Source organism: Mangifera indica, chromosome 13 (assembly GCF_011075055.1).
Source record: "Mangifera indica cultivar Alphonso chromosome 13, CATAS_Mindica_2.1, whole genome shotgun sequence".
Classification (NCBI taxonomy): Eukaryota; Viridiplantae; Streptophyta; class Magnoliopsida; order Sapindales; family Anacardiaceae; genus Mangifera; species Mangifera indica.
Genome location: NC_058149.1, coordinates 10,005,092 through 10,026,182, shown reverse-complemented (window position 1 = coordinate 10,026,182; position 21,091 = coordinate 10,005,092). Strand labels below are relative to the sequence as shown.

Genomic DNA, 21,091 nt, shown 5'->3' with positions numbered 1-21,091 from the left:
ATAAGTGTGAAAATGAGAATTTTCAAAGTTGGTAGGATTTATTTGTGATGTTGGTTGGTATAAAACAGTTCATATAAGAAACTGTAATGGTATTTTGTTATTTAATTTTGGGTTTTGTTATATCTATATAACCCTTAAAAAATTGATAAATTTTACATAATAATATTATGTGTACAAATAATAAATATAAATAATGATATGTTATTATATAATTGAGTGTTATTTTATCTCTAATTTAAAATTATTCAATTACACAGTGATATATCATTATTTGTGTACAAATTTGTACTTTATGCTTATAGTTTTATTGATTTTACATACACCCCTAATTTTGGCCATTTTATCAATAACCACAACACGAACACACATTTTAAGTCTTATGGTGGTGGTAAGGAGAATGGATAATCTGATAGAGTATTAAACTTTCAAGATGAAAGTCTGAGTTTAAGTCTTTGTCATGTTTATAAAATTTTGATTTATTTGGTGTAGTGATTGTGAGTCTAGTCACTGTACTCTGATTCATCTGTTTAACAAATAAAGGTGGATTTCTGGTTATGGAAAACAAAAAAAAGAGAATGGGCAAAATGGTCTATTCAAAGGGAAGTATGAATCACATTAATTTCAAAATCTTTTTGATTACTTGGTGAGAATAAAAAAAATAGAAAAAGAATCCTAGTGCAATTAAAATTGAAAAAATGTTTTATTTTTATATAAGAAAGAGACAGAAATACACACATAATAATAATAATAATAATAATAATATACACTGAACGACACAGTAGAGATAGAGAGAGAAAGAGGGAGAGGCTGTTGTTGGGCTTTGGTAATCAATCTTCAATCCCATTCAATCACAGAGACGCCTGAGAGACTGAGCTAAGCCACTCTCTTGCTTAAATCTATATACAGGACACCAAACTAAAACCACCCACTTCTTCACTGGTTGTATAGAAGTTATCGACCACTACCTTAAGCCCTTGAACTTCCTTCATTTCACTGTCTTTTTCAATTATCTATATATTAATCCAATCATTTTTCTATAGTCCAGATTTGTTTCTTCTCTCTTATTTGCAATAATGGCGTCATCGGCTTCTTTCACATCTCCTCTCTGCACGTGGCTGGTGGCGGCTTGCATGTCGTTCACTTGCCAGAAGGACCCACATCAACCCACCCTTCTTCTTCCTCATCCTTCCGGCGACAGGAGGCTCGGTCGAAGGAGAAAAGTTTTATCGAAATGCAGTGGTGCTGCTGGATTCAATCGTATTTCGTCGTTTTGTGGATCCAGCATTCAGGGTCTAATTACTTCTCTTGAGCCTTGCAATGAATACTACTCCTCTAAATCCGCCCTCTCTTCTCTTCCTTTATTCCCTGATAATGCCTTTTCTTCATTTTTTGGATCCAACTCTGTTACTCTCAATCGCAGCCAAAGGAGACTCGCCCGTACCCGTTCCCGTTCGGGTAATTTGTTCAACCTACTTCTTACTTCTATAAACTCATTCGTTCAGTCTAGATGCTTCTGCGTTTCCCAATTTATGATTGAATTGAAGTTGTACTTGCTAGGTTAAGACTTAAGAAATGTATAACAACTTGATTTTGCAGTGGGGCTTTTGTTTTGTAATTAATTTTAAAACCATCTTCAACTCAATTAAATTTAAGGCCACGCAGGTGCATGCATTAATCGAGTTTATGGCTTTGCTGAATATATAAGTAAGGTCTAGTATAAACCCTTATGGTGGCTGGTTTGATCTTGATTATCTTAGGTGGTGTTATTATGGGCTGTTGTTATCTGTTAATGTTGTTTCTGCGTTTTTGTTAGCATTAATTGTGTTGCTATTGATGTGGAGGCTTACTCATATGATAAATTACTCATACAACTTTGGCATGTAACTCTGCAGTTTCTTAATTTTTTGAATTGTCAAGTTGTGGAGATGCAGAACAATATTTCCATCCAAATGATTTTACAGTTAGTTACTGACAATATGTGCACACCCAAATGTTTTAAATTTATTAACAATTTAGGGGAAGCAATGTCTGTAGCGGTGCAACCTGCTGAAGAAGTCACAATGAAGAAGAAGCCTCATACAAAGCAAAGGCGAGTGGTTGTCACAGGGATGGGTGTGGTGTCACCACTGGGTCATGATCCAGATGTCTTCTACAATAATTTGCTTGAGGGTAACAGTGGTATAAGTATGATCGAGACATTTGACTGCACCAATTATCCAACGGTAAATGTTAATTGAGGTCTCGATTTTGTTTTTGTTGCTGGATCCAGAATTTGTTTGAAGCAACGATTTTTCCTCTTTTCTCCTTTCCCAGAAAATTGCTGGAGAGATCAAATCTTTCTCAACTGATGGATGGGTGGCTCCTAAACTTTCCAAGAGGATGGATAAATTCATGCTTTACATGCTTACTGCTGGCAAGAAAGCTCTGGTAGATGGTGGAATTTCTGAAGATGTCATGGATGAATTAGATAAGGCTAAATGTGGTGTTTTAATTGGCTCAGCTATGGGAGGCATGAAGGTATTGTTGTGCTCATTTTGTAGTATTCTATGAATATGTTGAATACAACCTTGAAATTTTGTAAAATTTTTCCATTACAATAGAATTCACAATCCAAGGAGAAGCACTGATCTACCTGCACGCTTTAAATAATTTTTTTCTCTCTCTTGTGAAAGCCAGCCAGTTTCACAAGTCAACTTCATAATACTATAGAACCACCCCCCCCCCAGAATTTATTTCAGCAAGAAACAGTGACCCAGACAACATTGCATGAGAGATGCTTGACCTGCAGATAGGATTTGATTCAGTCTGCAGTGCTGCATTCATTTATTAACTTGTTTCTTCTTTGGCTAATTTGTACTTTGAATAGGTCTTTTGGGATGCACTTGAAGCTTTGAGGATCTCATACAAGAAGATGAATCCTTTCTGTGTGCCTTTTGCAACTACAAATATGGGTTCTGCTATACTTGCCATGGATCTGGTCAGCTCAATTTTAATATTTCTGCAATATTAAAGTTCAAGATGCACCTGGGTGGCTGATGAATTTTAAATTTACCTTTTAACCACTTTTTTACTCAGGGATGGATGGGGCCAAACTATTCAATATCTACTGCTTGTGCTACGAGCAACTTCTGTATATTGAATGCTGCAAACCATATCATTAGAGGCGAAGCAGTAAGTTTTCTTGGGTTTCAATACTTATTCTCTTCTTTTTCATCACTGGACATTTTGGGGTCTCTTAAATCTTAAAAATTTATTCTGCATGTTTCATATCAGTAATTTTTTTTTTGAAGCCAACTTTTGTAACAATTCATTGGTTTTATGGTGGTTTCTCTGAAACGTTTAAGAATTTGCAGGATCTAATGCTTTGTGGTGGCTCAGATGCGGCTATTATACCCCCTGGTATGTTCCTTTCCTGTGTTACAGTCACCTCATCATGTATCAATTTGGTTTGGCAAGAATTCAGCCTATTTGTATTTAATATTTTTGATGCAGGCTTGGGAGGTTTTGTGGCCTGCAGAGCACTCTCACAGAGGAATGAAGATCCTTCCAAAGCTTCACGCCCTTGGGATACTGTAATGTTACTTGAATTGTTATGCCTTTATGCTTTAATTGGAACTTTGTTCTGAGAAAAATATATTTCAAATTATTAATATATATTATATGTTGTAAATCTCCTCAAAGCCTGACTAAGACTCTCTGGTCTGAAAGTGAGTGTTTATGGGGTAAAAAGAACTTTGACAGTGATTAATTCATTGATTTTTGTGACTGTTTTCATCAAAGGTAGTTAATCAAGTACACTATCCAGATTTTAAACTGTACTGGTAACTTCATTGGTATACTCATATTTGTTATTTATCTGAAGCTATGGATTTTTTATTTCAACAGAATCGTGATGGATTTGTCATGGGGGAAGGATGTGGTGTTCTGCTTTTAGAAGAAGCAGAGCATGCCAAGGTACACAGTCTACCGGTGTCTGTGCACATTTTTTTTCTTCTCTATCATCTCAAAGTAGGGCTACATCTACAGTTAAATTGTGTAATCTTTTTTCTTGGTCCAGTATTAATCCCATTTACCTTGTCCTTGTCATTCTTACTTAATCATCAGATTACTTTCCTTGTCCTTGGTTGCTTCTTTTCTAGCTTCTGTGACTCAGTCTTTTACTGTTCTAGCCTGCTAAACGTATGGTGCTGATTTTTTTTTTTGTTCTACTGGTGTAATTTGCAGAAAAGAGGTGCAAATATTTATGCAGAATTTGTTGGTGGAAGCTTCACCTGTGATGCTTATCATATAACTGAGCCACGCCCTGATGGTATGTGCCATTTTTAACATTAATTTCTATGCAGATGAAACCATTGTGTAGCTGTGAACTTTTCAATCCAATTATAAGGAAAATAGGTCTCAAAATTATGTAATTTGTATGCATAAGAAAAATAAAGGATAACGTATGCTAGGGAAGTCCTGTTAATATGGACATCCATGCCATTGAGGCAGCTGGACAGGTGTAAAGGCACTTGCTTGTCGCACTCAATGCCTGGGTTCTGTTTGCCATCTAGATATTATGGTAGCTCACTATCTTGCTCCATTGAGTCTGCTATCTATAACTTTCCAGGTTTTTCCTGATGGAACTATGAGGAAGGCGGCCATCTGCCAAGGCCATCTTTCCATCTTTTTTAACCTTTTTTGTTTTTTGCATAAGAGGCCAAGGATTTAAAAAAACCTGGCAATGCCTAGAGGCTGGAATGGATTACGATTTCTATTCCAGCTATCCTTTGAGAGGTGTTATTATAATTTAGTTTATCACTTGGATTTTAGGTCCTAGGTAATGTGATATTGCCTCTTATATAATACTTTTGGGTGCCTTGAATTTCTATCCGATGCCTTTTGTCCATGTTACTTAATTGAGTAGAATATTTCAATGAAGGCTAGATTCGAGCCGAGCCGAGCTCGAATTGAGTTTTAAGCTTGACTTGATACTAAAATAATGTCGTTTTAATGCACATTGCTTAAAACAATGTCATTTTGTATTGAATTTTTCAAGTTCATAGGTTTGACGAGGTGAACATTCCTAAAGCTTGAGCTCGAAAATATTGAATTCTCTAACTCGAGCTCAAACTTGCGTTCGAGTTCAAGTTGAGTTCGAACAAGTTCAGCTTGAATCCAATCTAAATTTCAATCTCTTGACAACATTTAGAAAGAGAATATATCTTGTCACAAATTAGCTATTGTAAATGCAATATTGGTTGGGATGTTCCTATTCAAAAAGGCAGTGTTTTGTTTTCTTGTTCTTATTTGACTGATCAGTTGTTTGAATTTCAATTTCCTACATTTTTGTGCTTTTTGTTAAGTAGCTTCTATTTGGTAGAGTTTTCTTATTATGAAATGTTACAAATAATTTAGAGTACATTTTTGGATTAGTTTGCAGCCTGCCCCTCTGATGTGTCCTGCTTTATGAAAAATTTTCTTCTTTTTCTACATTTCACTTAGCTACAATGTTGAGTATGACTGTGCAATTCCCCTTGTGTAAATAAGCATACAATTCTACAAATAGTTGGTATGGAGCTTTATGATTTTCTGTCTTGTATAATGGCATTACTAAAGAATTATTAGGAATTCTAATCAGTCTAATGCTTATAAGTTGAGTCGTAATTTACCAGGTTAGCCATACAAACAGCTCCTTTTGCCAAAATTTATCTCTTCCTAATGAAACAGTTACCAGTCTTTATTTTTTTCAAAGTCCTATTCCTTAATTATTTCCTGTTTTGTGGAATTTCTATGATACCTCAATAATTGTTGGACGAATATAATGCAATATATTTGAAACTTAAATTCACTATTGAAATGCATTTTGTCTCGGTCTTTGACTTGTCAAGTCCATCACCTGTTGCAATGATCATGAGTTCTTAATGAAGGATTTGCTCTTAGACTTGAAGCACCTCAACTTTGCTTATCTTGTTTCTGAGTGAATTTTTATGGCACTGTAAACAAGTTTACCTTTCATATATGAGCTGTGAGTTGCTGCCCCGTCCGCTTGAGTGAATATGTATTTCTATAAAAGGTAATGCAATTTTATTCCCCTATTCCATTAGTGGTATCTCTAGAGTCCATTTCTTCCTCATTATATGACAAGGTCCTTTCAGCCCACACTACTTTATCAGAAGTCCAAAAGAATTTTCTGAGCATGAGGAAGTGGTTTTTTTTTTTTGGATCTACGCAATTGGTCAATTGGCAAAGATACATGGACTGTTAATGAAAACTACTTCAGTTATAAGATTGGTATTAGCCGCCTATCCCGTAATGGAATGAGCCAAGCAGGAGCTTGTTCGAGTTTGGTTCAATGTATTTAAATTGTTATTTTTGGCATGAATCAAGCTTGAGCTTTCAAGAACAGAACAATGCATGGTCAATATGGGTAAAGCTTAAACTAATATTCTTTACCATCATACATCAGGGGCTGGTGTAATTCTCTGCATAGAAAAAGCCTTAGCTCAATCTGGGGTGCCTAGGGAAGATGTGAATTACATAAATGCACATGCTACATCCACACCAGCTGGGGATCTTAAAGAATATCAAGCTCTCATGCATTGTTTTGGCCAGAATCCTGAGGTAATTTTAGATCATTGTATTTTCTTCTGTATTATTCTGTGGTGATGTCAATAAGGTCTCCAATTTGGACAGTTGAGGGTGAACTCGACAAAATCAATGATTGGCCACTTAATGGGAGGAGCCGGTGCTGTGGAAGCCATCGCAGCTGTGCAGGTAAACACTCAAGGGAAAAAGCAATGTGTGTGCGTGTGTAACTCAATATTCTCTTCTTTAAGAGGAAGTTTTGATTGTTTTTTTTTTCTTTTGAGTTTTTGTTTATGTCATTTTACCACCAAAGGCAAACATAATAATGGTGCTTCTTTTTTTTTTTCCACTTTTTGTTTTGTTCCGAGTCTTCACTAAGTCTAGTGTTTCTCTTACAGGCTATAAGGACTGGGTGGGTACATCCAAATATCAACCTCGAAAACCCAGACGAAGAAGTGGTATGTTGCTCTTATATGTCTACTTTTTTTTTTTTTGTAAATATATAATTATTGTTTTTAATTTTCTAAAAGACATTCCCCTTTTGAGCTTTTGTTATCGTTCACTCTTAACGTAATCCCACCAATCCAGGATATGAGAGTGCTAGTTGGCCCGATGAAAGAGAGATTAGAGGTTAAGGCAGCATTGTCTAACTCATTTGGATTTGGTGGCCACAACTCATCTATCATTTTTGTGCCCTACAAGTGAATTAAATCTTGTGTTGCTACTCCAACTGTAGCTGTATCATGACAAAGGTATGTCATTGCTTCCCTTAGAAATGGGCATTGCGTAGAAAAAAAAAAAATTGTAATATCACATATTCTTAAATCTTTTTTGCACATTTTGTTATTCTTCTATTTCATCATATTTAGGCCACTCACGAGATATACAGCTTAATTTGCATCAGGGAAAGAAGCACAACTTAGATGTAGAGAAATAGAATGGTGCACTTTATGGTTTAGTGTTCTTGTTCAGATGGATACTGATGATAGGGCTTGACTACATGTTGCAGAGTACCCAGGAAGAAATGTGGGTATATGTTTTAGTCAAGCGCATGTGGACTTAAAAACTTATTGCTTGGACAGTGCAGTAGCTTCACAGAAAGACGGATGAATATCTCAAAGATTAAGGACAATGCTCCAAGATCAGGAAGAGGTTATGTGGAATTAGCTTATACTGTTTTCTTTTTCTCATAAATTGCCAAAGTGGGGCCTTTTTTAGTTAATGTGAGCCACTGAACCAAAAAAAACCACTACATGCAGTCAATTTCTTGTTTTTGTGTAGAAGTAGGTGGCTGATCAAATTGTCTTGATACACAGTTGTAACGAATTTTAAGTTAGCAGTTTCTAGGCTAACCGCTCTATTGCATGCCAGCCAGTTTGTTTCTCGTTCACTCGTGTATTTGAAACTGATAATTGAGAGGAAATATATCCCAGTCTCAGCCTACAAATGAGAATGAATCTTTCCTGTCTTCGTTTTATAAAACAATAAATCTACTTTCACATATGATATTTATATTATAATAATCATTAAAAACCGAATTTATAATATTATATATAATATTATACATTACTTTTTTGAAAAACAAAATAATTAAATATTAATAAAATAATAAAAAATTGATTAATAATTCATCATTTAAAAAAAAAAAAACTCTTAAAAATTTTAAAAATTCTAATATACACACTATAATCTCATTTTCTTTAAAAATATATATCTATACATATTAATAATATACATAATATTATATAATACATATCAAATCTTATAATATATTTATTATATTATCTTAATTTATTATATCTTATAATATGCATTAGTTTTTATATATATCATATCATATCATAAAATGATATATATTATATTGTAAAATTTGTACAACCACACTTTATATATAATAATGAAATGACGAACAAGCAAAATGACAATAGCTGCCAAATTTAAAAGAAAAGGCAATTCTCCTAATGCTATGTATTAACTTGGCCCATTTTGACCGCCTAATCTGATGTGTTTGCCAAACAGACATCACCACGATCTTTAACGCTTTATTACATAAACCAGAACATACCATTCCTAGATATTCAAATGAGATCAATTGAACATTAAAACAGCAAAATTTTTTTCAAGAATAGCTTTGCCTCACTTTTTAATTATGTACACAACATCGTACTACCTGATGCATGAACTTAAAAAAGAACCCAACGCCTATAACTTTATATGATTCTTTAACAAAAATTTTCACGGCCGGGATCACTCGTCTCCCAAACAATTCATCAGTGTTTGCAGCCTTCTACCTGCTTTTTTTCTTGCTGCCTTTCTTTCTTGTGGGCTTGGATGAAAGTGCACTTGACACACTCTTCCCTTCAAGTTTTTTGGCCATATTTACAACACTAACCATACCTTTCCTAGCAGCTGCGCGATGCTCTGGTCTACGGCTCATCATTTTGCGATCAAGAGGCCAATAAGCATACGGTTCAAGCTTTCCCTTCCTCTTCACATCCCCGGTTGCCTTTTTGCTAGCATACTCACTCCCAGTGTACGCCCATCCAGACTCAGATGTTTTCCTACGCTTTTGGTTTTTCCTTGTGGAATTCATGGACATAATACTGGCTGTTTCACTCCTTCCATCTGCATCGGGGTCTGAATGCAATACCTTCTTTGGTTTTTCTCCCTCATGAATTACCAGGCGGCCCTCAGAGTCTATCTCCACCTCATCATCTGATTCTGCCTTCCTCTTGGAATGCTCAGATGATCTAAGAGCTGACCTTATTTTCTGCCGATCAAGCAAGTCAAGTGGCTCATCTTCTAACTGGTTAAACAAATCTTCTGGTAAGCTCTTGTCTGCTTTACGTTTTTTATGGACCCTGGATGAATTAAATATAATTGCATATCAGCCACAGTTAATTGGATGAAAATATAAATGCATAGGTACTATGAAGTCAAGCTATACTCTTGATAAAATTGAGTGCACAGAACCCTCAGTTTGGCCAGGACACATAAATGCTCCTATTAAATTTGCTACTCTCTCAACATTAAGCACCATAAAATTACACATCCACCCTTTTTTCTTTTGAACTTTTTGGCCCTTACTAACTGATTTAACTGAACAAATCATGTAGTGGCATTTATGAAGTGCATGCATTCCACCCAATCATGAATACATAAATGAATATGTTAGTTAACTGACCGTAATGATGATGCTTTGGATTTTAGCTGTGAGAAAGCCCTGCTCCGTTGACCACAAACTGTCTCTGTATCCATGTATTCTCCATCACTATTCTCAGAGTCTTCATCACCAAAATCAGAAAATATTTTTGTATGATTCCATCGGCTGAGCCTGATTTCAATCAAACAATAAAAACCGAGAACAATGTGCAGATTATAATAATCTTCACAAAAAAATAAGGTATGTCAACAGGCTTGCATATGAATTTCAATGACATGGGCTCTTGCATAGTGACATCAATAACTAATCACATTTAAAGAACAATTAGTTCAAATAAGTTGCACAGCAGAGAGAGGGCAGTTTCCCACCTTTTATTTTTTTATGATACAAGGCTCAAGCTTTTTAGCTGGCAAATTAACGATCACAAAACCAAGAGAAGAGGTCACTTTTTCTAACACACAGATTACTTGTCATAGCTAAAAAGCATATACCTCCTGGGAACAAACATATTGCTCAAAGCACCATAGTACAGTGGCTGTGCCAGGCACATGACACTATCAAATAAAACTAAAAGCCTAATGCAGTTGGGAATGGCTCTTAGATAGTGATACAACATGAAATTAATATAAGAACTAAAGGCAAATAAAAACACAAATGTATAATTTACAAAGAATTTCTACATGCATATTCCAAAATCCTAATGAGAGAAACTCAAACCTTGAAGTAGTTGCTTTAGAAAAGTGAGATCTGGTTTCCTCAGTGTTAACTGCATTTTTTCTCTCTTTCCGCTCTTTCATCTGTGGCAACAAAATTGAATGACATATATACATAAGAACTGAGGCCATATCAAATTGCATCCTAAAGAAGCACATTTTAATTTGACAAACCTTTCTTATATTAGTAAGGAGTCTCATATGTTCTTCTGGCATTACAGCCTTAACAGCATCAACCCCACATTTCTTCACAAGCATTTCCAGAAGAAGCTTAACCTGGAAACAATTCAATAGTTAGTGACAGATAAGAAAAATAAATTTGGTTCTACTTCAGACAGAGACAGCTATTCAGTAACAAATGTCACAATGTCAGTGAAACACGTGCGTGCTATTCAGTATAAGCTGTATTAAACATCATACTCCAACTATAATTTCCAACAGAAAAAGAGACCCTCATATGCAATTCTACTTAATATGGGTACTGAGACACAATAAACATCCCAGCCGGTGTAATGTCTGCAGTGATGTATCTATACAGATAAAGCCAAAAGCAACTTTGAGGAAACAATATATCACATACATGGCAAAATAGCACTGGTAACAAGAATTTAGCAAGTTGATGAAAGCACATGATCAGATTCAATTGTTAAGTAAATTCAGCACAACATCATATAGAATGCTTCTATGATATGGACTAAACTTTGACACCAAAATCCATGGGTTAAGAAGCAGAAAGAAAGGAGAAACAAACCTTGGCCTTGAAGTGATTTTTGGTGTCATTTTGCCACTTGAGCAAGCCCTCCACCATGCTTCTCAAGTGTATTTGCAGCCCTTCAGCGGGTGATTTAGCCACCAATACTTTCAGAAAACCTAAATTGGCCTGCATTAATAAGTAGCTGACTACAGATAAGAATACTGAAAGAGATAAGAGTAAACATGCATTATGCAGTTCACCCCCAAAAAAAAAAATGAAGACAGTCAACATCTTCAAAGAAGAAGGAACAAACTTTAATGATTTCTCTGTTCTTCCTTTGGAGAAGGAGAAACGTGCTAGGAAGTAACTTATATGCATTAGAAACAAGATCAGAAAACTCATAAGATAAGCGAGCTAAGCCTTTCACGGCGGCACTGATCATGTAAGGAGTTTCTCCGGCCAGCCCCCCAGCTACCTGCAACAATAAATAAACATAAGCTCTGAAATATTAATGATGATAATAAAACATTACCCACATGAAACAAATTCAAAATGACTGGTGGCATTTCGGGCAAGGAAAAAAACAAACACAATTCCCCTCATGACCTGAAGAATTTTGCTAAAATTTACAATTTACAATAGCTAAAGCATAGAGCTTCAAATAAAATATTTTAGACCCATTACCATGTTAAAAAATTGATACAAGTTTTCCTTCCCTCCACCATTCTCTTCATCCCCAAAAGCATGACCAATTTGGACAAGTACATCATAAGCTCTATTTCTTGTTTTCTTATTAGCCTGCAAGAAAATGAATCAAAATGATATATTAGCACAGTGCTTTTGTCCAGTTCATAACGGACAGATACACATAAAAATGAAAGAAAATAAAGTGTGTATTATATTTGTCCCCATCTTTGTTTTCAGTATGATAACCAAAAAGTAAAGCAAGTATAAATCAATTAAATTAACAAGTAACCAAATTAACATAACGATCAATCACAGACCACCAAATAATAAACACATACACAAAAAAAAAAAAAAAAAAAAAATAATACTTGTCTAACCAAGTATTCCAGTAGTTAAGCTTTGTACCTCCTTTAGAGCAAGTATTATTTCAGTCAGAAAAGAACCAAGGATGTCACGTCTCCTCTGCTCAAAATTGTCCTGTAGAGAGAAATTTAAGCTATTCAAGATTTGAAGGTCTGCTCATCAAATAGGAAAATTGACTTCAACCCTTGACCATCATAAGCTTAAAGAAAAAGGAAAAAAGCTTTATCTCAAATGACCTTGGTCACATGAACTATGATATGGTACAAACAGTCAAGTCTCTGTCGCTTGGCAGAAAAATGGCAAGAAGGCAACACCTCAATCATATGTCCAAGCAATTCCTCAAGCTTTGACGAAAGAAAACCATCACATTTCTAGCCACACAAATACCAAAAAAAACACCAATCAGAGCAATGAACAAAAAATAAAGGTACAGTCTCACAATGAGATGCCAAGCAACCATACTCAATTTCTCTTCCATAAAATCAATATGTATTACGAATGGTAACAAGTAGGAATGGACAGATTTTCTTCCCATTCCCCCAGGGGAAAATACTCACCCAACCCGCCACATACCCATATTGGCTAAAAATACATAAACCCATCCCCTGCCCAACACCCCCCAACCAAAAATCCTGCCAAAACCTTTCTGTTCTAGTGGTGAATTCATCAATATCATAGAGATGATACTGAAGATGAGGATGAACTACAATGTACCAGATCACACAGCTGCAGGATTCAACAGTGATAAGCAGGTTACTACAGACAGCATAGGTATCATCAAAGGAGACAATACAATCAGCAATTACATCATGATTATCAAACTGTTGTCTGTGACCTTGATTTTGGTGATTTCTGTGTTTGGTGTCCAAGGAAGCAAGGGGACATAATGGAGAAATGACTAGAATAAAAATCTTAGATATCAAATATGATGGTGGCAGTTTGGAGCTTCCTAGGGCAAGAGTGTTTGTGCCTGTGTCCAGATGTTTTCAAAATAATAACAAAATTTTAGTTAATTTCTGAAGTATTGACCAAGGTCAGGTCAAGGATCCTATAGAACAACTAACACATTGTACCCATGCATTTTCCCAGCACCCACCTTTCCCCTTGAAAATTCCTAATTATCCACCATGTTGCCTACCCTTTCTCTTGAGTGTGTATGTGATAAGACCCACTATCATATCATAATGAATCAACTACTAAAATATTGATATCACATACAGAAAAAAAAGCATGTATTATATAATTTATATTAGTCACCATATATGGACATAAATACACATAATTACGAAGCACTGACATAATTGAAAGATATAATTCATAAACTTCCACAATGATAGAAGATATACCCTAAGAATGACTGAAAGCACTTTGTATGCCTTCTTTTGGATCAAACCTTCATCATCCTGCAGTTCAAGAAGAAGCTCTCTGTAAGTAATAGTCACACATCTACAATGTAAAACAAATATTGGATGTTTTCCAATATGCAACAATGTTGAATCACTGACCTCTAGCGCAGCTTTCACAGCAATGAATAGAACATCAATCTCTTTAGCATTCAGGCCAGGCAAAAGTGAAACTGCCAGGTCAAATAGTCGGGCCCTGCAGTTAAGATCAGGAGTAATGACAGTCAAATGCTGCACAATCCATATATATATACATATATATTGGTTCCAAGGAACCATTATATTACCTCGCATGAGATGGCGAGCTTTTATTTGATGAATCATCAATCTGCATAGAATTAGAATTTCTAGAACTTTTTGCTTTCCCAACCTCTTGGGTGGCCTCCAAAAGCCCCTGCATTGTCCTTTTAAATAACCTTGCAACTACTTGTTTATCTGCTATGGAGGCAAATTCGCCAATCGTGGACTGTTAATGGCATAAAAATCATTATGAACTCATTAGAGCTCACACAAACACAATTGAAACTATTACAGATTTGAATCAGTTGATGACTTTGTTCAGTGTAGATTACTTGAATTATAGTTTGAGTTTTGATGCCCAATCAGCATCTTCAGTACTAATTCTGAGCCTAAGATATAATAACTAATGTGTAGCAGTTTTCAAGGTTCTGGCAAATAGTGGTTTAAAAATATCAAAGAACAATGATAAAGAAGAACATCAGCTCATATAAATCGTAGGTTCACATCCAGTAACTGACTTATGGTTCTAAGATTTTAAGATGTGGATAGTCAACTTCTAAAGAACATTCCCAACAAAAACTTCTCCCAAAATAGAAAAGTAAAGTTATACAAGAAGTATTAAAAAGAATACTAAAAATGGAATCCACTGAGAAAGCAAAGTACCTGCAGACAACCTCCCTCATCTTTTTCAGTTTCCAAAAAGATACGTGACAGAACAGACAACAATTCACGAGCACACAACTTCAGCACATCCAAGTTATCAGCAGCAATCTGGGGGGTATAATGGGCCACTGCTCGCTGTCTGGCATTATTTATTTCAACACCAACAAAATCATTTTTTCCTTTAAGGACGTTCTTATTTTGCTGAACTAGATATTGCAAACTGGAGCATATTATTCCACGAACACCATGTTCATCACGAAGGGCCGTGCATAAAGTTTCCAGCAATTCCTTAAAAGTTTCAGCAGTATCCTGAGGATAGTTGCAAAATGAAGGCAACAAGGACCACACGGAATAGAAAAGAGCATCAGTGCTCCTTGCTGCAAGAACCCGCCCTTCTAATTCAAGCTGCCAAAAGCTACACGTAAGCAAATGCCAGAAACAAGAAGGCAACAAGGACCGCAAGGAATATTCATACCTTTTTCGATTTCTGCCTCATCAATCCAGCCATACGCAACATGTTCTCTTTAAAGTATTTCAAACGAGCACCAATCATATACTGCTTCAATATGGGAAACAGCCAAACATTTACCTCTGAAAGGTCGTTAGCCTCTAACTTGAGAGGAAGAAGGCCTAAAAATGTTTCAGGTCCCATTGCACCAACAGCTGATCCAACACATTCATGCAGCTGAAATTGGGAAATAAATCTACACTTTAGTTAAAAAAATGGAAATGTTGAGAAGATACCAATGAAATACATAATATGCTTTCACATTATAATGAATGTCAACCATACTACAGTACAGGGCACTATTAATACTGTCATGCATAAATGCTGACAATTAGCTCATTCTTATCATAGGATGTACAACCTTATCTAATAGTCTATAAGGACCTAGTATCAATAGAGGGGTTACAGAGTATTTCCCTTTAATGTAGAAACAGTACAAACTCTAAAAAGATAAGTACTTCTAAATAATGGTCAATGCCGAACACAATTGTCAACCACCAACATTGAGAACATATCAATTATGGAAAACAACCAAGTATTAACATTCAACCAACCACACACATATCAACTACTGAGTAACAGTACCAATACACAACAGCAGCATATGTCAATCATACAAATTGTCACCATGTGCCCAATACATCATATGCAAAATAGGTATTGGCTAGAAAATTTCGGCTGGGTGCTTTTCTTTTTTCAAAAGATTTGTTTTCTGTTTAATCACTTTTTATTACTCAATTAATGTATAAAGTAATATACTTTCTTAAGTTTATTTTTTTCCAATTTTCTCCCCCTCAACTCTTGAATATTTGGTATTTAACACTACTACAATTTTTTTAAGGGCAAATCATTCAAACTGAATCCTAGGTCCTATTAAAGTCTTGTTATTGAGGTTTCAATGTTTTAAGGTTTCTTGCATGGAAAAATAATTCTATTCCAAACGATCAGTCGCCAGCCACACCCAAATACCATCAAAATTGAGAACATATATAGGCATAATGATAATGCAACTTATGGTTTGAGGCCACTAATAAGTTGGGGAATAAAATAATTTGACAAAACATCAAATGCCCATAGGCACCATGAAGATTTATATTGAACAATTTTACATACAAGCACATCCATACCTGTTTTCTGTAAGGGAAATCTTCATCTGGCAAATTGTGCATGTCCGACAAGTTCTTAAGGGTTCCCCTCATAAAATAAGAAGAATTGTTGCCTGAACATTAGAAATTCAGTTAACTTCCACAATCAAACTTGAACAAAGCCAAAGACCACTTTACCCAGAAATCATTAAATAAAAACATACTGCAATTTGTCAGTTTTCTACTTTCAATAAAAAAAGACAGTGAAGTCAACATAACTTCTTGAGCATTCTATAATCTTAGTTCCTTGTTCACCAAGCAGAGTAGGAATAAAAACATACAGTGAGAAGAGAAAAAGCATGAATGAGCAAAAACAATACCTAATTTATCAAACATCGTTGAAACTATTTGAAAAGACATGTCCCAGACTGCACTATAGGGATAATCAAGTAGGCTCTCGATAGTTGAACACAATTTCTCAATTATAGTTGGTCCAGATTTCCTCATATCCAAGTTTGCATTCATTATCTGATCTAATCCCTGGTTGACCAAGCTATCATCAATACAAGCATTTATTAGACTTTTAAATGCCTCCGTGGCTGCAAATATAGCCTCCTCATGCTCAGATGCTAAAATATCTGCCAAAAACTTTGAGTTAGCCACATCTTCGTATTTTTAACAAAAACACATAGAAACTCAATTAGACTCATTAAAACCTTTGAGGGCATTGAACACAATGGGAAGTTTAGTCACGCATATTTGCCTATTAAGAGAATAGATCTTTATCATTCCAACATTCAGTAAACGAGCAGTGAATGTCATTCCATCCGCATTCATCTCATTTGTGGTAACAGATATAGCCAATGAACATAACAGCTCCAGAAGAGCTTCAGCCGAAATTTCCAGAGTTGGGTGGATACAAATTACATTAAGATTATCAGTTATACGCCTGGTAACCAGTGGCTGGCGAAGTTCAAGGAGAGTTTTCAAGTACTTGAGGATTGCGGTCATATATTTCATCGACATTAGAGGAAGAAACTCTTTGAAAGCGTCCAGCATAGAAAGAACCTCCTGGGCTCCTTTCGGCTTTTCATTAGCACTTGTGCTTGATCCACCAGCCAGCAGAAGAAACTTCTCAAACATGTTTGTTATCGCTTCACTCGCCGGTGACAATACAGGAGTCCCTTGAAAACTTGCTAGGATTTCCCGGATGGACAGTTGCGACTGCCTTCTCACCTGTTAAAAACACGATTAACATTCGTTGCAGTCGCAACTTTTTAACATAACAGACTAAACTATTATAGCAAAATCTCACCTTAGGGCGTGGATCAGTGATGAAACCCAAAAGAATGCCGTACATCTGGGACACATCAGACCAATTGACCCTCTCTGTACTGATTAACAAACGCGACAAAATTTTCAATCCAGAAGCGGTGGCAACAGGCGTGACAGAGTTCAACCGAATAACCCGGACCACGAGGTCGATTAAGTAATGTCCCTTCTTTTTGATAATTGGCAATGGAAGCTTAGTAACGGCAATAGAGAGAAGGGTGGTGAGAGAGGCGATGCTGTGGGCGGAGGAGTCGGGGTCGGAAGAGGAAAGGATAAGGTCGAGGGAGGAGCAGATGGCACCAAAGTAGGCGACGGGAGTTAAAGGGAGGTTATGGTCCTTGAGTTCTTGGGATATGGCGCCAATTGTGGTGCAGAGATGCTGGTGGTCGTGTTGAGTGGAGCTTGATAAACGGGAGAGGATTGAATCACACAAGTCCTCTTCTTCTGAAAAGAATGTGGAGCCATCTTCTATTTCGAAGGTGTCGTCCATGGCGATTAACTGCCTTGTTGCAGAAAACCCTAGCTTGGGAAGAAGCTTTAGGTAGGGTTTAAACAGAGTATGATTTTGTTGATGTTGATCTGTCTTCTTAACTTTTAAGGGCCCTTAATGATTGAAATTCTGTTTGAGCCAGCCCATAATTATTTAGGGCCGAGCGATTACCTTGGTTGGGCTAGTTTGCATCAACCAAAGGTTTTCAAGCTTTATTTTTTTAATTAAATATTAACTTAAATAAAAGGACAAGTTGAAAGGTTTTTCTTGTGCGGTCGTCAACTTTGTCACTGAAACTCAACACAAACTTCAAACAAAGGCAACAATGGAAGCTATAACAACATTGACAATCCTTGTGTCAATAGGGTCGGATTGGCCCATGACATGACCTAAGCTCCATTTTTTTGACAGAAGCTGTGATAACACAACCCACATAGTTACTGGTCATGTCGGACTTGTAAATCATATAATTTAATAGATATGTCCTAATAAATATCCATTTGTCCGAGAGTAGACAACCCATATGTCTATTTACCTCTCTTTTTCATTGAACAATGAGCAAGAATTGGGTAGGGAAAACTATCCATTTGGCCCCAAGTAGGCATCGGACTCATTTTTGCCCCTTGATTTAATTGAACCCTAAACATTTGTTGGGCTTGTGATGAGTATTAATTTGCCCTTAATAGGTGCCTCACCTATCAGTTATCCCCCCCAATTTTTATAAACAACAATTGGATATGATAAATATTAAGTAGGCACGATCGTGGCCCTAGTTTCATGCCCGATGATAAGAAATTTGTTTAAACACATCATTTCACTTAACAAATGAAACAATAAATTAACCAAAAACATTTTTTCATCATCTAATAATTAATTTAAATTAAAAAGAACTTTTAATATAATAATCAAAATTCAAAAAATTAACCCTAGATTGAAAATTTCTTACCGACGAAAAATTTATCATTTTTCGACAAAATAAACCATTTCTATACACAAATTACACTATAATTTGACTAATCCATTTATAATTAAACAATTTCGGTAAAATACATTTTCTTGGATATATCTATATATCCATATAATGTTGATTAATATCATTTAAATATAATAAAAATAGGTTGCTTTAATTATTTTTTTAATTAAAAATTCAAATAAATTATTAAGGAAAATTTTGTCTATTTTTTAATGTTATTTTCTAAAATTGAATGGATTTTACTAGCAAAACCTGGAAGAAGGTTAGAAAGTCTCATTTGAAAAAAAGGGTTGGAAAATAGGATCCTTTTTCAAAAGGCTAAAGGACTTTTTCCCACCCAATGTTTTCTCTTGTCTCAAATTTTTTCCCTTATCTTTTAAAAATTCAAATATATAACTATTTATTAAATTTTACTGTTTCATAAATTCATTATTTTAAAATTTTATTTAAAAAAATAATTTATTTTTATTTCTTATTTTAATTTTAAAAATTAATAGTTTTTCTCTTTACTTAATTTTAAATAGTTATTCTTTCATTTCCACCATATAAGCTTTGTAGAGTTTTTATATTTTAAAATTAACAGTAACTCTCTTTAAAGTTTAAAATATTATATTTATATCTCCAAAAATTCATTCTTTTTTTTTTTGAAAATTCACTCTAACGTATTATCAACTCTATAGCTGACACCTTCTCTCTCTTTACGATGGTTTACAAATATAAAAATCATCAAAAATAACCGGAGTGAGCGAAAGAGGAAACCTCGGGTGGGAATAAGTCCTTTGGCCTTTTCAAAAGATAAATCACAGTGTGACTCTGAAACTTGGAGTATACTCTCCGAGTCGGAGGCAGCTGGGTTTAAGTTGTTGATTGCCACTTCAGATGTAACCAAGTGGATGTCCGTTTTATTTAATATTTAGGGCTAAAGCCAAGACTTAAGAGTCAATACTTGTCTGCAATTGCAATCTCAAAGTGAGATAAAATGAAAGACAATGCAGTTTGGTTGCTTTTTTCAATTTTCAAACTTAATTCAGCTGCCATTCACTGTATAAATCAACAATTTTACATTACCACTATGACATTCTCATTATTAAAATAATAATAATAATAATAATAATAAAATTACACATTCGATATGAAATTTGGTAGGGTTGTTGTGTATGCCTTAATATATTTATTTTCTAATTGGTAGCTTTCAGAAATGTCACTAATCAGCCCATGATTATGAGGGCTCTCACTTAGCTTATTAATTAGTTGCTTGTGGAAGTTGTTTACAACTCTTTTCATGTATTATGCCAAAATTAATTTCTAATCCTATATTACCATATACCAATCATGTAATTGCTAACTTTGGATATTATTGTAGTGATTTCCGAAACAATAAATTACAAAACTATATGTACATATTTTAAATATATAAATAAATATTTTATATATGTATAAGTGTATATTTCAAATAAGTACGTATACTATTATTTATTCTAAAATCCCATATAATAGTTTTCAATACATATCCACCCTTAGGCCTTATCAATATTAAAATATAAAAATCTATAATCAAATAATCTCAAGTGGGAGAGATTATGTGTATAGAGACAACCTAACATTTGTGGGAGAGATAGTATGTCCAAAGGTAAAGATACTAAGTAAGATCATTGATAACGTCGAGAGGAGATGGCTAGAAAGAAGAGACATGATATAAAGTGAGAGATATCGTCAAAAAACTAAAACCCTAACAACGGTGAAGATGTAGTTTTTCAAAGTTTAATTATGAAAAAAAAAGGTTAATTTTTAAGATTTAAAAAGAAAAATAGAATAATTTTTTTAATGCACTAATTAAATAATAATTTTTATCTTTAAAATTAATAAATTTTATTAATTTTACTAATTTATTGATAAATATTCAAGTTCTTTATATTTAATTAATAAAAATCTGAGAGGGTTCCACCTTTTTTAAGTGATTATCATCAATCGATTTACGAATCGAGGAAAGAGAGTTTCTTTTGTGAGTAACAGCAAACCATAGACGTGTGTGCACATGAGGATTATTCTGGACTTAATTTATATATTAATTACCATTAATTTAAATCAATATTAAATTAATAGTATAATCATCAGAAAAGTAACACCATAGGGCATATTTATTTCAATATATTATATTTTTAATACTGCATAGATTATAGAATGATGTAATGCAAAATAATTTAAAAATT

General features: G+C 34.7%; 2 protein-coding genes across 5 annotated transcripts; one reads left to right on the top strand and one right to left on the bottom strand.

Moving 5' to 3' along the window:
- Positions 1-775: 775 nt before the first annotated feature.
- On the top strand, positions 776-7,957 carry LOC123195142 (3-oxoacyl-[acyl-carrier-protein] synthase II, chloroplastic-like). 3 transcript variants are annotated; one of them, XM_044608761.1, is made up of 14 exons: positions 776-1,455; positions 2,017-2,222; positions 2,314-2,517; positions 2,867-2,977; positions 3,076-3,171; positions 3,354-3,399; positions 3,493-3,572; positions 3,886-3,954; positions 4,225-4,309; positions 6,449-6,603; positions 6,676-6,756; positions 6,966-7,025; positions 7,156-7,319; positions 7,472-7,957. In XM_044608761.1, the coding sequence occupies exons 1-13, from the start codon at positions 1,074-1,076 to the stop codon at positions 7,270-7,272; spliced, it is 1,692 nt and encodes a 563-aa protein (XP_044464696.1). In that variant the 5' UTR covers positions 776-1,073; the 3' UTR covers positions 7,273-7,319; positions 7,472-7,957. The 3 variants fall into 3 exon arrangements, with proteins under 3 accessions (XP_044464696.1, XP_044464697.1, XP_044464695.1); XM_044608762.1 differs by having other exon boundaries at positions 7,457-7,957; XM_044608760.1 differs by having other exon boundaries at positions 777-1,455; positions 7,577-7,957.
- A 632-nt stretch (positions 7,958-8,589) lies between these two features.
- LOC123195141 (RRP12-like protein) lies at positions 8,590-17,987 on the bottom strand. Of its 2 annotated transcripts, none has more exons than XM_044608758.1 (18): positions 17,402-17,987; positions 16,803-17,322; positions 16,467-16,724; positions 16,129-16,220; positions 14,969-15,178; positions 14,494-14,898; positions 13,878-14,056; positions 13,693-13,786; positions 13,534-13,590; positions 12,424-12,558; positions 12,230-12,301; positions 11,822-11,935; positions 11,451-11,612; positions 11,195-11,323; positions 10,618-10,719; positions 10,448-10,527; positions 9,752-9,901; positions 8,590-9,428 (listed from the first exon to the last, which is right to left on the bottom strand). In XM_044608758.1, exons 1-18 carry the CDS (start codon positions 17,906-17,908, stop codon positions 8,855-8,857), a joined length of 3,840 nt encoding a protein of 1,279 aa, XP_044464693.1. In that variant the 5' UTR covers positions 17,909-17,987; the 3' UTR covers positions 8,590-8,854. The 2 variants fall into 2 exon arrangements, with proteins under 2 accessions (XP_044464693.1, XP_044464694.1); XM_044608759.1 differs by having other exon boundaries at positions 12,502-12,558.
- Between the last annotated feature and the right edge of the window lie 3,104 nt (positions 17,988-21,091).